General features: G+C 37.5%; 4 protein-coding genes across 4 annotated transcripts in view; 2 read left to right on the top strand and 2 right to left on the bottom strand.

Annotated features, from left to right (window-relative positions):
* LOC134823462 (ras-related protein Rab-10-like) overlaps positions 1-17699 on the bottom strand; it is an 85152-nt gene that overhangs the window by 51285 nt on the left and 16168 nt on the right. The window lies entirely within an intron of this gene.
* Positions 3600-17699, bottom strand: part of LOC134823458 (oxygen-dependent coproporphyrinogen-III oxidase, mitochondrial-like) — a 40214-nt gene continuing 26114 nt past the window's right edge. Inside the window, exons 8-9 of the mRNA XM_063834922.1 lie at positions 17195-17363; positions 3600-3801 (exon numbers count right to left, since the gene is read on the bottom strand). Coding sequence (XP_063690992.1) covers positions 3612-3801; positions 17195-17363 — 359 coding nt within the window. The 3' untranslated portion in view covers positions 3600-3611. The remainder of the gene's footprint in view (positions 3802-17194; positions 17364-17699) is intronic.
* Positions 6247-8096, top strand: LOC134823245 (uncharacterized). Its single transcript, XM_063834639.1, has one exon. The coding sequence runs from the start codon at positions 6308-6310 to the stop codon at positions 7838-7840; it is 1533 nt and encodes a 510-aa protein (XP_063690709.1). The 5' UTR covers positions 6247-6307; the 3' UTR covers positions 7841-8096.
* LOC134822973 (uncharacterized) lies at positions 12480-14863 on the top strand. Its single transcript, XM_063834264.1, has one exon. The coding sequence runs from the start codon at positions 13043-13045 to the stop codon at positions 14636-14638; it is 1596 nt and encodes a 531-aa protein (XP_063690334.1). The 5' UTR covers positions 12480-13042; the 3' UTR covers positions 14639-14863.

The raw sequence follows: 17699 nt of genomic DNA, 5'->3' as shown, positions 1-17699 counted from the left end.
TATATTTTTCGGATGACTCATGGCGATATACTCAATATTTTTGCGTTTTAACCATCATTTTTAACGTTTAAAATAACCCACGAAGAAAGAAAATTACCACAAATTATCAAAAAATTGTCAATAATTGCTTTTGAGCTACTGAATAACACATGAACAATGAAAAGTGACAGTAAAATTTGTTATGATGATAGCATGCTAACATGCTTAAACTATATCTTTCCAATTCCATAACAGCCTCTATAATTAAATTAGACTTAGTGTTGTTTTTTTTTGTGGGATAACAATTAACAAACATTTTTGATATGTTTGACTTTTTCAGTTTGCGAATTTTCGCTCGCGCTCTTTTCGTTTTCAAAAATGTATATCCTGATAGTGATACACGTCAACAAATTGGAATTAAGAATAGATTGGAAAATTATTCGGATTACCCAGACACATATTACCTAGACACATACTACCTAGACACATATTACCTAGACACATATTACCTAGACACATATTACCAGACACATATTACCTAGACACATATTTGCTGTTAAATTCTGAATGTTGTATACTAGAGGAATTTAATTCTCCCTTTGAATCAATCAAGCTAGATGTTGTATACTATACTGATTACTGCTTCGGTATTTGATTTGAACTCAAACGGTCCCTCGTGGCTTCCCCCGCTACCTGAAATTCAGGTAACAATAACATAGCCTATGTTACCTGAATTTCAGAATACAAATTTGGTCACCTTTTAGTTTTATATACATTTTGTTTTAGTTTTATATACATTTTGCCAATGTTGGGGTATACATTCGGAGTTCACTTTTTGTCTCTTGAATGTTGAAATATATTTAAAGACATTTTACCAGATTTTTTATTCCTTCAAAACTTGCAGAACTTTTCCCCTAGCCCTTAAAAATTGTTACAATTGTCACTTGAAATTGCCAATTAATGTCAATTCTTAAAACAAATTTCCTGAAGGCTGTGTTCCCTTTTTAGCTCCACTTGTTTCTCAAGTTGTTCAGCAGTTTGTTAATGTAATTTAACTGACTCTTAAAGTAATTATTGATGGCTCACTAAACCACATCAAATAAAAGGTCTAGTATATTGTATAGTCTAGTATTATAGTGGTATCTGTGTAAGGTGAATCTCTCAATCTCTCAGCCACATTCGCGGCTTCTTATCAATATCTCCTTTTAGTCTTATCTCGTTGCCAGTCCTTCATGCAATGACTTCACGTAGCACTGTAGCAGATAGCTCTTATGTCACAAGGTTAACAATTCCTATCCAGAGTTGAGCATGACCGGATCTTAACTGAATTATAAATGTTTAACTTCGCCAGATGACGTCTGTAGTCCGGTCTGTAAGTTAAAATGGAAGGACATGATATTTAACAGCAGTTCCACTTCCCAACTGAATGTTGAACTGGAACTACCAAAATGACTGCACCACAACTATATTTAACTAGGTTTAGTTTGTTTTAGTTACATGACACCATAGATACATAGTGTTCAAATATATTACAAGTGTTTGACCACAAGTGGCCCCACGAAGACCGACAGCGAGAACTCTTCTGTTTAAGTTCAGCTATTCTTTGAGTTGTACAGCTGAAATTCGGCATTTTAGATAGCGTTGTTATATCATTGTAGTGAAAGCATTTCTTTACTGCATCTCACCACTATATATTTTGCAGTGTGGCAAATCAAATCTCAATATTTCTCATTAACAAAATTTCAGAGATATAGATTGTAGACAACCATGGAAACAACAGAAAACAGCACATTGCTCCATGACGATCCAGTAACCACAGCTAACCTCGCCTTCGGTATAGTCGGCTCCCTGGTCTGCCTCTCAGGCATCTTCCTAAACAGCCTGTCATTCCCCGCGTTCTACAAGTCAATCCGGCACATTTCCAACAAATTCTACCTGATGATGGTGGTGACGGACATCACCACCTCCCTTTCCATGGTCCCGTTCTGTGTTTCCCGGCTCTACAACGGCCAGAGCATGCTGTATGATAACGTGGTGGTGTGTAACACAGCGGGGGTGTTGTTTAGTCTAGGTAGTCAGCTGAGTGTACTGAGTGTGGCTCTTCAGAGCATTGTCAGGACTCAAAGTCTGCTGTTTCCTCTGAGGGAGCTCAAGTTGCTGCCGCTTAAACTTTTTTGTGTGTTCTACTTCGTGGCTCAGGTTCTGATAGCAGCTCTGCCGTTTATTGTTGGTAAGAAATACCATTACTACGCCGTTGTTACGTCCTGTAACTTTAGTCTAAGGGAAAGATGGGACAGTGACAGTTTAGCCTACAAAGTAATTTTAATGCTTGTTGGAATTCTCCCGTTCCTCTGGCCTGCCATTCCCATTCTCATAAGCTGCTTCATATCAGTTTTCATTCTGCTGGTCCGAGACAAGAACGTGGGAGACGAGACAAGCCACGCTCGGTGTCGTCACGCCAGTGTCACAATCGTCCTCGTGACAAGTCTGTACATCATCCTGAACATCCCTTACTGGAACTACCTCCTGTTTTATCTGGTGGACTACAAGGCAGCTGCTACCTGGTTTAATGCTAAAGATCCCAACCACTATCTCTACACCTTCCTTAACCCCTTCTCTATGCTGCTCAACGCTGGTACCAACCCGCTTATCTATCTGATAAGGATGAGGAAAGTCAGGGAGAGTATTCTAGGGTTGTTTAAGTACAGGGTTAGAAGGGAGGTTAGGACGGAGGTAGTGGTTGGTGGGGGAAGTAAACTCATGAGCGCCAGTCTTGTCAGTGAGACGGATCTGGCTGCTGACAAAGTCTACAAATCCTCAGCCGGTGGTCGAGGGAGTAGGGCGAGTAGTGAAGGTGCTGCTGTGAAGTTGAACCAGAGGGCCCAGTATCCGGTACCCAGTGGAAAACGAGGATCACAGTCAGAACAGCTTACCAACAATAGAGCTATAGTGAGGGCACCACTTAGAGTTAGACAACTATCAAGAGATACTGACGATCTTCAAAAAGGTCACGGACTTTGAAATCGTGTTTTACACGTACAGTCGATTATCTGTTTTATGTATCTTTTAGCGGTATCTGCTGAGGTTATTGGAAAATCACGGAATTGTAACCAGACTATACCATATACTTTTAATATTTAAATTTGTACAGTTACTTTTACGATTCTTATAATCAAATCGCCACATTCCTCAACTAGACAATCTGAAAATTTGAGTAATATATACTAGGTTCGAGTAATATATATACCTGTATATTATATAATTATAAGTTACCTGTTTCAGTTTGTATTTTAATTCGAAGACAGTTTAACTGAACTTCGAATTCGAGTCACTTTATGTACCTTACAAATAATTTCAACAAGTTTTCAAGTTTTGTTACCGAATTTAATGGTATCGTTGATCTATAAATAAATGTTAATATTTCAAACTAAATACAAATGTATTATCAAAACTTGCTATGAAGTTATTTTATTCAGCTATCATACGTTGCAAAAATTGACTTTCAATAACCGCACTAATAAATTAAGGTAATATTCCCAAAAAACAACTCAACTATAAAGGACGAGCTGTAGATTCATACAAAAATCTCACAAAAATAGATATGAAAATAAATCCTAAAAGTAAAATTAAACCTATTCACTACACCATTCCACAGGTTTCTTCAGAACCTCCAACAATTCATTCTCTCTAGGTCCAGGCTTGTTCATATACTCCCACCGAGCAGTGAGAGGTAGTGACATTAGAATACTCTCTATCCTGGCGTTCTCTGTGTAGAGTCCAAACTTTGTTCCTCGGTCGTATACCAGGTTAAATTCCACGTACCTGAAATGCAGGGATGTTAAGATCTTTATAATGCTGAATGCAGGGATTAAAACTTGAGAACCTTTAAAAACGATCGTATGATAACATTAACAAAATGGTTTCTAGACAAATTACTCATAAGATAATTGATTGTTAAACTTTAAAGCTACTTAATATGATAACTATAATTGTGGATGCGCACAGCTATTTTGAGTGAGACCTTACCCCGCAAAATTGTTTAACAGGCGATGTTAATTGTTAAACTTTTTCAATTATCAAAGTTTTCGTTTTTATCTCGTACCTCATTAACTAAGTATTTATAACCCGAAAATGGCAGAGAAACTGGCGAATCAAGAATATGAAATTATGCGATGATGATAACGTTATCTGTATCACAATTCTACGATGATAACCTTGAAATTAATTCAATTTAGCAGAATTTGTTAGCAGAATTTGTTAGCAGAATTTGTTAGCAGAATTTGTTAGCAGAATTTTCTGAAAAACAGAGATAATCTTGAAATTTAATTCAATTCTTTTTAGCAGAATAGGGAACTAGCACATTCCTTGTATAACAGCTCATGTGCGATACTTATTTTTCAAATTTTGCAGATAATAGCATTTATGGAGTATGGCTATATTTAAATAATTTACCCTTCATGACTTAAATCATCTGTTATAAATTACGGTGCGCACAGAAATGCAGAGATATCGAGGGTGCCCCGAGGGAGTACGCAGGCGGAAAAGTTCACCAGGTTCATTCTATAACTTGTCAATACATCACGGACAAGTTCACCAGGTTCATTCTATAACTTGTCAATACATCACGGACAAGTTCACCAGGTTCATTCTATAACTTGTCAATACATCACGGACAAGTTCACCAGGTTTATTCTATAACTTATCAATACATCACGGACAAGTTCACCAGGTTCATTCTATAACTTGTCAATACATCACGGACAAGTTCACCAAGTTCATTCTATAACTTGTCAATACATCACGGACAAGTTCACCAGGTTCATTCTATAACTCGTCAATACATCACGGACAAGTCCACCAGGTTTATTCTATAACTTATCAATACATCACGGACAAGTTCACCAGGTTCATTCTATAACTTGTCAATACATCACAGACTCACTACTGGACTTCAAGTTGAACTGGACAAATCTCCAATAAAAATCTCAGTGATTTAAAGACAGCTCACCACTTTTAACAGTAGGGCGAAACTTCCACAACTGTTATGTTAGATAAAAAGATTCTTATCAGGAGCTTTAACACGCAAATAGCGTTTCCTCAGAATTGAAAAAGAACAAAAACACCAAAAGACATGTGAACTGTTCCGTCTTCTTCGTATATCACCCAAGTTTCATAATATTGCTACGTCGGAAACGAGCAGAACGACAAATTTGATAACAACTTCCACGTGACACGCCTTAAAGTGACGTTATACTTATAGTGACGGTAGAACTCGACAGAACGGAATTAAAATCACATACTTTAAATTCCATCGCCCCTTTAAATGACTTAGAAAAATTAGTCTCCGAAATGATCCCGACATATTGTAAGATATTGTACTTTAGATTTAGATATAACACTATTGTCTATTAAGTTCTGTTAAACTTTCAGCTCACAGTACGAGGGAGGCTGAATAGCATTTGATGCTGACTTCAGTTTATATCAGGATTTGTTAACGGAACTTGGTGACCCTCCAGTGTTTCAGTTTTACGATTGAATGGGGTTTCATTATCATTTAGTAGCATCCTTCATGATATCAAGGCAGGATTATTAATCATTATAGGTAGCCGTAGCTAAGTAGCTGGACCTTCCTTCTCTCAAACTCAATCGATGATTAGCGAGTAGACATTTCAGTAACTCCAACTTCGGCCAAACACGGGACACCAGCACAACTACAAGAAGAACTATTCCGCTTATCATGTCGCAAAATAGTTGAAATCAATTTATTTCTTTTACGTGTGACTGTGTAGTGTGTAGTTTTGTTACGCTTGATTATCGAGTTCGCTTATCTTATCTGTTATCGCTACAATTTCAACTACGACCTAGCTCCTACTGTGACTGTGTGTCTGTTGCTATACAACTCTCAGAACATTATATATAATAATGATTGATGAATGATATACATCCATATTCCATAAGTGTGTTTTTTAAATGTCAATTAAAGTACGTTTAGGTTCTTAAAATATTTGTGCAGTCTTATTCATAAATTGAGTATCTAGTCCTTGGAGTGTATTATAAAGCAAGTGTTTGTTTTAACTTTCTGCTCCGATGAGGACTGAGGAGAGAAAGTTTTTTCGAGGAGAGCCGCTTAGACATGGCTGGTACCATATTGTTTAAATTATTTAGTTATATTTTATTCAATTTCTTGTCGCATAAGTAAGTACTGTGTTTCCTTTCCTTTCCTTTCCTTTCCAAGATCTTTCCTAACACTGATCTATTACCAGGTATGGTCCAGGTTCATTTAGGAGCACTGATACTAATCAGCTGGATTACCCTCGGATCTGGAGATATGACAGCACTGCTCTCATCAGAACCAAATGATTACAGCGACTTAGCCCTTACTAAGACGGAAGGAGCCCCGCCCAGCTGGCTGAAAGGAACTCTTTGCAGAATAGGACCTGGTCTGTTTGAGCACGGTGGACGGTCCGTCAACAATGTCGTTGATGGTTTAGCTAAAGTCCATGGCTGGAATTTTGATGGAGATGGAACCGTGAAGTACACCGCAAAGATGATCCCTTCAGATCTTTATAACAAGACGATGAAAGACAATATCCTAGCCCCGAACGCGTATGCGGGTGATGTGGTACCCGATCTTACCATGCAAGAGGAACTTCAGGTTATGATGGCCAAACCGGAGCAAAAAGACAACGCAAACATCGCTATATGGGATCTGGATAACGGTAAAAGTGTAACAGTTACAGGAGAGAGCCCGATGATGCAACAAATGCTGCCTCACTCCTTAAAATACAAATGCCCTCTGCTTAGTGGAGCTGTTGCTACAATTGGATCTACCAGAATGACATTGTTCTCCGCGACTCACTACGCCAAGCACGTCTCTGGAACCAGCTTCAACCACATCCTTACCATGTCCATGCTCCCATGGGAGATGTCGGAACTATCCTACGACTTTTTCGAGTACTCAGCGACCAGTTTCGGAGAAATTAAGACAAGAAAGATAGGCAGCATCCCCACATCAATGTCTGATATCAGGATGCTTCACATGTTCGGTGCCACAGAAAACTTCATTGTTGTACCACTGTGGAATCTCCAGTTCTCCCCAGAGTCCTTCATGAATATAATGTTTGATATGACCCATTTATGCCAGAGCATGCGCTTTACATACGACAACCCCTTCTACTTCCATGTCATTTCAATAGCAACAGGAGAACTTCACACATTTGAACTGCCCCCAGCAAGAGGAGTTCACGTCATGAACTCTTTCGAGAGGACCAACTTTAAGGGAGAGACGGAAGTAGTGATGGACGCTCCAACTACTTCTGATGTCCACGCACTTGATCTGAACAAGCAATGCCTTCTGGACGTCTTGAAGATCCCCTTCATGAAAGACCCTGAATTTATGTACAAGAACATGCCTTGGGACACCACGCTCAGACGTTATATCCTCAACATCAACACCAACCAGTATACCATAGAGGATTTACCCAGGAACTGGGAGCCAGTTGATGCCTTAGTCGACTTTCCTTTTATCAATCCAGCTTACGTAGGGAAGGAATACTGCTTCTGTTACTTCCAGCAGTGGCAGATGAACCCCAATAACATGGACTTGCTGAAGTATGACCTCTGCAAGAAGACCTCTACCACCTGGCACGAGGATGGCAAGCTTGTGATGGAGCCGGTCTTCGCAGCAAACCCTAAACCCACTTCAGAAGACGATGGAGTGATAGTGGCACAAGTTTATGACACGATCAACAGTACGACTGAGCTGATAGTTTGGGACGCTAAAGATTTGAAGGTTTTAGCTAGGTTTGATAATTTAGTAAAGGTTCCTTATACCATACATGGCTGGTGGTTCAGTGATTAACAGTTAACTTTTAGTGAGTTTTAGTCTTTTAGAAATTAGATTGTTAAATCTTTTTAAGATTATGAAGACCAAAGCATCTTACTTGATCATCGCTATACAGTTTACAGTCATGTAAATCATGAAACTGTACAAATTCTGTAAATACACATGTCACAATTGAAATATAGACCTCTATTCTAAATAAAGACCCCTACTTAGCCAATATCGATTTCGGCTTGTTCACTAAGCTGTGGAGATTCGGAGAACCAACATTTTATGAAAAGGACCATTTTTGGGAGTGAATTTTTTATGTAATATTTGATTTTATATCGATATTACGATTAATTTTGAGATTACATTTTATTTGCGTTATCGTTTCGAATTTTCCTTGTATTGAATTGTACTTTTCTCGTTTGTCCATTTTTCTGATATGATTTTCAATTTGTTCAGTGTGGTTCTGACAACGATCTAATGATAGAGAAATAAATAAATCAAGAATGCAACTTTAACCTGTCCCTTGAGAAAAAACGTGACAATTTGGCCTTCATTCCTAAACTAAAAGATATGTTCACCTTTGGCTTCAATCTAATCTACTTTTTTAGTTTTTTTGCCACTATTTGCAAAACAATTTCATTGAGTGGAGATAAACCTGAAATTAAATCAACTTTGGGAATTTGGTAATCTAGCTAGCCAAAGCTAGAGGCACAGTTGGGGCAAAGTTGAGACAAAAAGTATTTTCCTGAATGGTGCGTATATACTAGTGCGTATATACTATATACTAGTGTTCTTTTGCAATATGAATAAGTTTTAAATTAATTAGGAGAAGTATGAAACACGCAGTATCAGTACAAGGAATATAAATTTAAAATCTTAAGCTACAATAGTAACTGTTAAGATAATAACAATATCATAAGATTTGAATTTATTATATTAATCACAATGCTGGCAAGCATTACCGTCGCCCTTATATTCACAATACTATTTACCCCCTATACTAGTATATCCTCTTATATTGTTTTCCAGGCATTAAGACTCATCGAAAGTAGTTCAGCAGGCATATTTAAGTTCAAAACATTCTAATTCAATGTTAAAGATGACAGGAATAAGAAATAGTTATGTGGAGGTTTTTAAGAAATTTGCGCAAAATACGCGCCAGCATGTAATACGAAATTAGGTAAAAAACCCAAAATCGCCATATTCAGGTGCCTTAAAAACCATGTTAAAATTGAGTTAGAGATATGAAACTTTGTAGGGCGTCTAGACCTTATCCAAATCGACTGTAAAAAAAATTTCATGTTTCAGGAGTATCGGGAAGTGGGTTTTCTGGAACCCCTGTTTTACAACAGATTGTCGTGAAGATATATATATATATATATATATGTATGTATAGACGCTTTTTGCAGTCAATTGTAGCCTACATTTAAGTGTCCGTAGATTCGAAAGTATAAACGATACAGTCATCTCGAACCACAGGTTTTAAAGATAATCGTTTAAGCTTTAGTTTACATTGTATTGAAAAATAATTTAACTTCATCATCATCACTTGATGACGTCATCAAGTTAAGTGTTTTTAAAACTTGACTTTTGACAAAGTAACAACTTTTCAAATCGATTTTACACTATTAAGAAGTAATTTTATTCAAAATCTGAGGACATTTTCATCTTAGATAATTGTTCAAGCATTCTACAAATCTACCGGAAAATTTTCCTACCTTGCTCCTTCATAAAGATATTCGCTATTGAAGTTAGTGCTTTTTTGAAGAATAATTTTATAAAAATACAAAAGTTGTGAATTAGTATTCTCTGGTGTTGGGCCATCCCTTGGGTTGTGGAGCTCGATTGTGCTTCCTAAAGGTGTAAATTGTGTTATAGGCTAGTTTTAAAGTTGAAAATCGAAAAGTTGCACACGTGGGGACACGCCCAAATTGATAGAAAATTGCTAAAATTACTGAAAATTGCTGTTTTCACCATTTTTTATCAACTTTGGAGTCCCGTTGTGATCCAAGTTCTATATGAAATCTTCTGAAACTTTGCATGCTTATTAAATTATATATAAAATACTGCTATGCAAAAATTTACGGTGATTCAATATTGTATGCGCACGCAACGTCCGCTCAAAGTTTGCACGTGCGAAAGGTGACAATTTTGCTCATTCGTGATTTCGAATAAATTATGCTTTCCCGCGATATTTAAATGGAATTATATATGAATTTAATGCCAACTTGAATGAGTAAAAAGTGCCATATTCAGTCAGGTAAAATTTCGAAATCGATGAAATTACCTCCTAATTATCAATATAAATATTAATGAAGTTATGAGTTTACATTTCGGCTTTGTAAATTATCCTGACATTATAATCAAAAAGAGATGATATTTAACCAAAACCCATAATCATGGGTAGAGTGTACCGCTGCCAGTGTCTCTCTTTCCCAAACAAAAGGCAATGATATCAATTTGAATGACCGTTATCAAATGCAAAATGATACCGAGAATGAAATCGGTCGCTCGCTTTTCCCATTCATTTACAATTGAAATAGATTACATGTTATAAATCGAAACTTATTACTATTCGTAAGTCATGAATGAGTGGGAAAAGCGAGCGACCGATTTCATTCTCGGTATCATTTTGCATTTGATAACGGTCATTCAAATTGATATCATTGCCTTTTGTTTGGGAAAGAGAGACACTGGCAGCGGTACACTCTACCCATGATTATGGGTTTTGGTTAAATATAACTTAAACTAAAGTGAAAAAGAAAGATTTTGACAAAAAATATTTTGTTTTCAGTCGCCTTGGTAATGCTGTAATGCTTGAGCCAGGCCACTTTGCACTCGTTGTTGCGCGAAAAGAAACAAAAGCGCTGGTACAGAAATTTCAGTGTTCATATACTGGCCAGAGAGTCGGAGGAATTCGTTTCTTGAAATTCCCAAGTATGAATTCCCAATAATAAAAAAATTTCCAAATAATTTGAATTTATAGTCGGATCTTTATCCTCTTGTGCCCCTGTGCCCCAATTACTGTGCCCCACGGATTCTTCCCTTAACTGTGCTCCAGGTCACTTTTTTGCCTCACTGTGCCCATACTATTCTTGCCCCAACTGTGCCCTAAGTAACTTTTTCCCTCAACTGTGCCCCAACTGAGCCTCAACTGTGCCCCAGGAATTTCAATTTTATGCCCAATGCAACTGTGCCTAGCTAAATTACCAAGTAGAAGTCTCTATTTAATAGCACATGAAAAATATTTTATTATTTATTCATTTATTCTTATTAGTAATAACTTGAGTAATGAGTAGGGCGCCAGCTAGGTCCTAGGAGACAGCCAAAGATCTGGTCTAAGATTCGGCAGTTTTTTGTGTGATTTTATTTTCAAAAACGCCGGCCCCAGATCAGCATTTTATAACGTTCGAAATCAAAATTTATTGCATTTGCACTATCAAATTTATCACGGTCAAATTTTTGTACGGCTAAAATTATGCTCCTCGCATCGGTACTTTTCGTATACATTATATAAGTGTTAAAGGCACCGGAATAAAAACGGCACTATAAAATTGTTTCGCTTATCATGTCACGCACTCAGCCTTTTATCATTTTATGCTTAGAGGTTGTTTCGTGACGGAGTCTCATCTTCATTAGACCAGCGTCTCATGCTTGGCTCTTAAGATACTGATAAGAAAATTAAAAGTGAAAATTACATTTTGACTATTCATTAGACCTTCATGGTCAAAAAATGCATACCAATTTTAGATAAAAGGCTTCTTATCAGTACCATACTTTGCACGCAATACAAAAGCCTAATCACGTGCTCAACCCAGATTCGTGAGTATTGCTATGTCGGAAACGAGCATAACGAACAATCTTACTATATATAAAGCGAGACGATATATATATATATATCTGTGCCATTTTACTGACACCACGGCATCAACTTTAACGCGACTTTCCGCAAAAACCGTAAAAGATATACAACTGGAACTTTTTTGGCTGGGTCAAATGCTTTAATGGCCTTCAAATCGGCATGAAAAAATAAAAAATTGGCCAAGGAATAATGATTTTAGAGCCGAAAATTTGGGCCCCCAAGTGGTCTCAAAAACGCCGATTAAATAGGTAATAATTATTTTAGTATTTTGAGTCTTGACACCGTTTAGGGTTATATTATACGGGTTCCTGCTAGTTTAATTAAAGCATCCGCTTGTCACGTGTTATAGAACTCGACAGATCAACGGAATAAAAATCACATACTTTTAATTTCATCGCCCCTTCTACCGTCACTATTACGCGTGGTTATCGTCACAACACCATAAAGTTTTATCATTTTTTTTGCTTTTTTCTTTCATGAAACTAAGCTGAAATTGTGATTTGATATTGTGGCGGTAATCACGCGTTAGGGACAGGGTGACGCGCCGTGACGGTAGAACTCTACAGTACGATATAACTCGACAGAACGGAATAAAAATCACATACTTTTAATTTCATCGCCCCTTTAAAAATTGTTATATACTCATACTGGTTGTTAAAAATTGTACGCTAGATTTAGAATTGGATATCACACTATTTGACTATTCTGTATTTATTAATTCTAGTGTTTTTCATATTTTACACTTTTTTCACTTCTACCGACACTATTATGCGTGGTTATCGTCACAACACCATAAAGTTTCTTTTTTCTTTCATGAAACTAGGCTGAAATTGTGATTTGATATTGTGACGGTAATCACGCGTTAGGGAGAGGGTGACGGTAGAACTCTACAGTACGATAGAAAAATCACGTACGATATCATCGCTCATTACTTTTAGTCAATTTAGAGACGTTATATAGTTATTGTTAGTGCTCACACTATTTTATGTTATTTGAGATCAATCAATCGCAGATTTGACATTGACATAATATTATAATTCTTATAACCGATTTTTAAAGCGTATAAAAGGTCGTGTTATTGGCTACTTAGTATCAACATTCAATATCGCTGCTGCGCAAAATAAGACATTACATCCACAATTACAAACACAATTTGAATTATAATAATTTATCAAAGGACGACCTCATTGTGCTTGGAAGCCTCGACTCCAAGATCATACCTCGAGAGGTAGATGAGGCCTTCAAATTCTAATTGCCAAACAATTGATTACGTAGAACTGTAGTATATGAACGACCCCTTACCATAAATAGTCCTGGATTCTTGGATTTTTACCAGGATATTTCCTAACACTGATCTATTATCAGGTATGGTCCAGGTTCATTTAGGAGCACTGATACTAATCAGCTGGATTACCCTCGGATCTGGAGATATGACAGCACTGCTCTCATCAGAACCAAATGATTACAGCGACTTAGTCCTTAATAAGACGGAAGGAGCCCTGCCCACCTGGTTAAAAGGAGATCTTTACAGAGTAGGACCTGGTCTGTTTGAGCACGGTGGACGGTCCGTCAACAATATCGTTGATGGCTTAGCTAAAATCCATGGCTGGAATTTTGATGGAGATGGAACCGTGAAGTACACCGCAAAGATGATCCCTTCACATCTTTATAACAAGACGATGAAAGACAATATCCTGGCTCCTAACGCGTATATGGGTGATGTTGTACCCGATCTTACCATGCAAGAGGAACTTCAGGTTATGATGGCCAAACCGGAGCAAAAAGACAACGCCAACATCGCTATATGGGATCTGGATAACGGTAAAAGTGTAACAGTTACAACAGAGAGCCCGATGATGGAACAAATGCTACCTCATTCCTTGAAGTACAAACAACCTCTGCTTAGTGGAGCTGTTGCTACAATCGGATCAACCAGAACGGCTATGTTCTCCGCGGCTCACTACGCCAAGCACGTCTCTGGAACCAGCTTCAACTACATCCTTTCCATGTCCATGCTCCCATGGAAGATGTCGAAACTATCCTACGACTTTTTCGAGTACTCAGCGACCAGTTCCGGAGAAATTAAGACAAGAAAGATAGGCAGCATCCCCCGATCAATGTCTGATATCAGGATGCTTCACATGTTTGGTGCCACAGAAAACTTCATTGTTGTACCACTGTGGAATCTCCAGTTCTCCCCAGAGTCCTTCATGAATATAATGTTTGATATGACCCATTTGTGCCACAGCATGCGCTTTACATACGACAACCCCTTCTACTTCCATGTCATCTCAATAGCAACAGGAGAACTTCACACATTTGAACTGCCCCCAGCAAGAGGAGTTCACGTCATGAACTCTTTCGAGAGGACCAACTTTAAGGGAGAGACGGAAGTAGTGATGGACGCTCCAACTACTTCTGATGTCCACGCACTTGATCTGAACAAGCACTGCCTTTTCGATGTCTTGAAGGTCCCTAACATGAAAGACCCTGAATTTATGTACAAGAACATGCCTTGGAACACCACGCTCAGACGTTATATCCTCAACATCAACACCAACCAGTATACCATAGAGGATTTACCCAGGAACTGGGAGCCAGTTGATGCCTTAGTCGAGTTTCCTTTTATCAATCCAGCTTACGTAGGAAAGGAATACTGCTTCTGTTACTTCCAGCAGTGGCAGATGAACCCCAATAACATGGACTTGCTGAAGTATGACCTCTGCAAGAAGACCTCTACCACTTGGCACGAGGATGGCAAGCTTGTGATGGAGCCAGTCTTTGCAGCAAACCCTAAACCCACTTCAGAAGACGATGGAGTGATAGTGGCACATGTTTATGACACGATCAACAGTACGACTGAGCTGATAGTTTGGAACGCTAAAGATTTGAAGGTTTTAGCTAGGTTTGATAATTTAGTAAAGGTTCCTTATACCATACATGGCTGGTGGTTCAGTGATTAACAGTTTACTTTTAGTGAGTTTTAGATTTTAAGCCATAGGACTATTAAATCGTAATAAGGTTATGAAGACCCTAGCATCTTATTTGTTAATTGCTATACAACTGTGTAAGTCCTAAAACTGTACAAATTTTGTAAATTCTCATGTCACAATTGAAATTGAGACTTCAGCCAATATCGATTTCGGCTTGTTCGCCAATCACTAATGGAATGATTCCGAGAACCACCATTTTAGTACAATACAGATGAAAAACGATAATCTTTGGGACCGAATTTTTTAAATCGTCCATTTTTACGTCTCATGTCTCTATTTCAGTTGTGAGCAGTATGTAATATTCGATTTTTCATCGATAATTTTGAGATTATATCTTTTTTATGTTATTGTTTCGAATTTTCCAAATTTTGAATTGTAGTTTTCTCGTTGGTCCATTTTTCTGATATGATTTTCAATTTGTTCAGTATGGTTCTGACAATGATCTAATGATAGAGAAATAAATAAATCAACAAAGCAACTTTAACCTCACCCTTTACTTGGGAAAATGTGACAATTTGGCCTTCACACCTAAACTGGGGACATGTTGACCTTTGGCTTTAAATTTAATCTAATCTAAATGCGCCAACACAGATAGGTGTTCCATCCATAATTACAATCGTATCTACAGCTTATTCAAAACGACTGTTTAATCAAGATACTTATTTCAATTATAACCTGTAATCCTAAAAAGAAAAAAATAATTATTTGATGTGGTATTCAAACACTTAAGAGCAATATTTAATGTTGATACTAATTTTTCCCTGCTCTTGCAGAAAGCAAAAAGATCGTTGGGAATAAGTAATCGGGTTTGGATATATGAGGTGGCCCGATGGACCTGCGGTGTCGACAAAAGTCTGCTCCTTCGCAATATAGACCACTCCCCTATAATTATGTGTATAAAAGGAGGCTATTTTGCGCGCGGGACGCCAGTTATGTGTTAATTAATTTCAGGCATAACAACCAGTTTTTGGTCCTTGACGACCGTTACACACGGATCAATCATCAATTTTTGTGTTATTTTGGTGAAACAAGCTTAATAAATTACCGAGTGATAAAATTCAGCAAGTCAAAACAAATAAAATTATGATATCAGCTGATAAACTCGTGGCTGATTATTGATTATTTAACAATTAATCGACACTGAATGGTAAAAAGTGAATACATAGTTGAGAACAGATGTTACTTTACATTTACATTCAAGAAGCAACTAATATCAAGATTGCGGTATGCTTTTAAAGAATCCTGTATCAAATGATAGTCGATGGTGCTGTAGATGTGTCGATTAAGCATCAAAATGTATTAGTTTATGTTAGATACAAATAATAACTAAGACGAGACAGAATATTTCATTACAGTCAATAAAGTTGGCATACGATGCAATAATATGACGTGACATGAATCATGATACGCATCGTTAACACGAAACAAAACCGCGCAAAGTATGAAATGGTTTACAACCAAACCACATACAGATCGACGGCGACACCTCAGATGCGCGCAGGATTTTTCAAGTTCTGTACGCCTAATAGTAATATAATATAAACGATTATTACATGCGCCTAACACCACTCTGGAATACAAAAAAGTAGAACAATTACATTGTAGAATGTAGGCAGTAGGGAAATTTGATCGTGCGTGGTGTTACCGCGGCGAAATTCTTGTTTCTTCTGCTTGTCCTCCGACAGAAATATCCATGAAACAAGGCTGAATGTGTGACATGATAAGCGGAACATTTAACCGAATATTTCGTTTCGGTGTCTTGTGTTTGGCTCTTAAGATACTGATAAGAAAATCAATGTGGCCTATATATTATTCTCATTAAGCCTTCATGGTCAAAGGATATATACCATAAGTAATCTTAGAACCTTATAAAGTGCGATATCCACGACACTAACTCGGAATATGGAAGGAACTACAAATTCGGTGAACTTTCCCGCTTATCTTGTTTCGATTTCGGCCTAATTTCACGTCAGAACCAAGCAGAAAATCAAATTTGATGAAATTTGTTGGTGTTGTGACGATAGTCAAGCTTTATAGTAAACCCAACTGTACGATACTGAACTAATACTTGCTCCCTCGGGATTTGATGCCAGCATTATTTGGAATCGTATGTCAATTTTATCTTAAAAACCTTCGCACTGGTGGCGATCAAACCCTCCGAAATGTGTGAAGTTGGAATAAAAATTAACACCACAGAAAGGTGGGCATGGAGGAAATAAAATGTAATATTACACGTACTATCATTATACACGTGTAATATGTTCAAGTGTACATCTCTAAAACAACACTGTGGTAAATTAAGTTCATTAACGTCTCTCGTCGCTACTGAAGCTCTATATTTACAACATGGTGGCTCACACTAAAGGATAGATACTCTAGTTCATTTACCTAACCCTCCACTTCGTTATATTCAAATGTACACGAAAGGTGGTATATTGATACATCCGTGTTTACCCCTGAAACATGTGTGTTAAACCTAAAAACAAATGTGATAAAACTAAGTAACTAAATCTCCCTCAAACTGACCTTCCCCTCCGGAGTTGCCGCCATTGTACCTCCTCATCGGAGTATGGTTCGTTTATATGCTGTTTAACCAATGGAATGTACGCCGGAGCTACGGAATTTCCACACGATTTTAGAAACGACAGAGCACTCTCTGCTGACACGTAGTCCAAATCGTCGAAAAATATACCACCTGAAACAAGATTAGTGGGATAAATTGGTAGTTTTCGTGCAGTTGATATTACAACTTTAAACGAATTTAAACAGATCTTTAGTAGCTTAATCTCTCTGACGAAAAGAGATTAAACAGCTAGTACCACAGTTTTTTTTTTTTTTCTAGATCATTTTCTAAAAGATTGATCAAATGCAACCCACTTCTTTCTATTTTAGTTGGGTAAACAATGGGGTGCAGTCCTTTTGAGCACCTAATAAATTGGAATAACACAAACAGTTGCACCGCTTGCACGGTCTTGTGCCTCCTTCACAAAATCGTTTATTACACCCAGAAATAAGGGATAATACAAACTTA

Source organism: Bolinopsis microptera, chromosome 11 (assembly GCF_026151205.1).
Source record: "Bolinopsis microptera isolate Bmic1 chromosome 11, MBARI_Bmic_1.0, whole genome shotgun sequence".
In the NCBI taxonomy this organism is placed as follows: Eukaryota; Metazoa; Ctenophora; class Tentaculata; order Lobata; family Bolinopsidae; genus Bolinopsis; species Bolinopsis microptera.
This window is presented reverse-complemented; position numbering and strand designations above follow the sequence as displayed.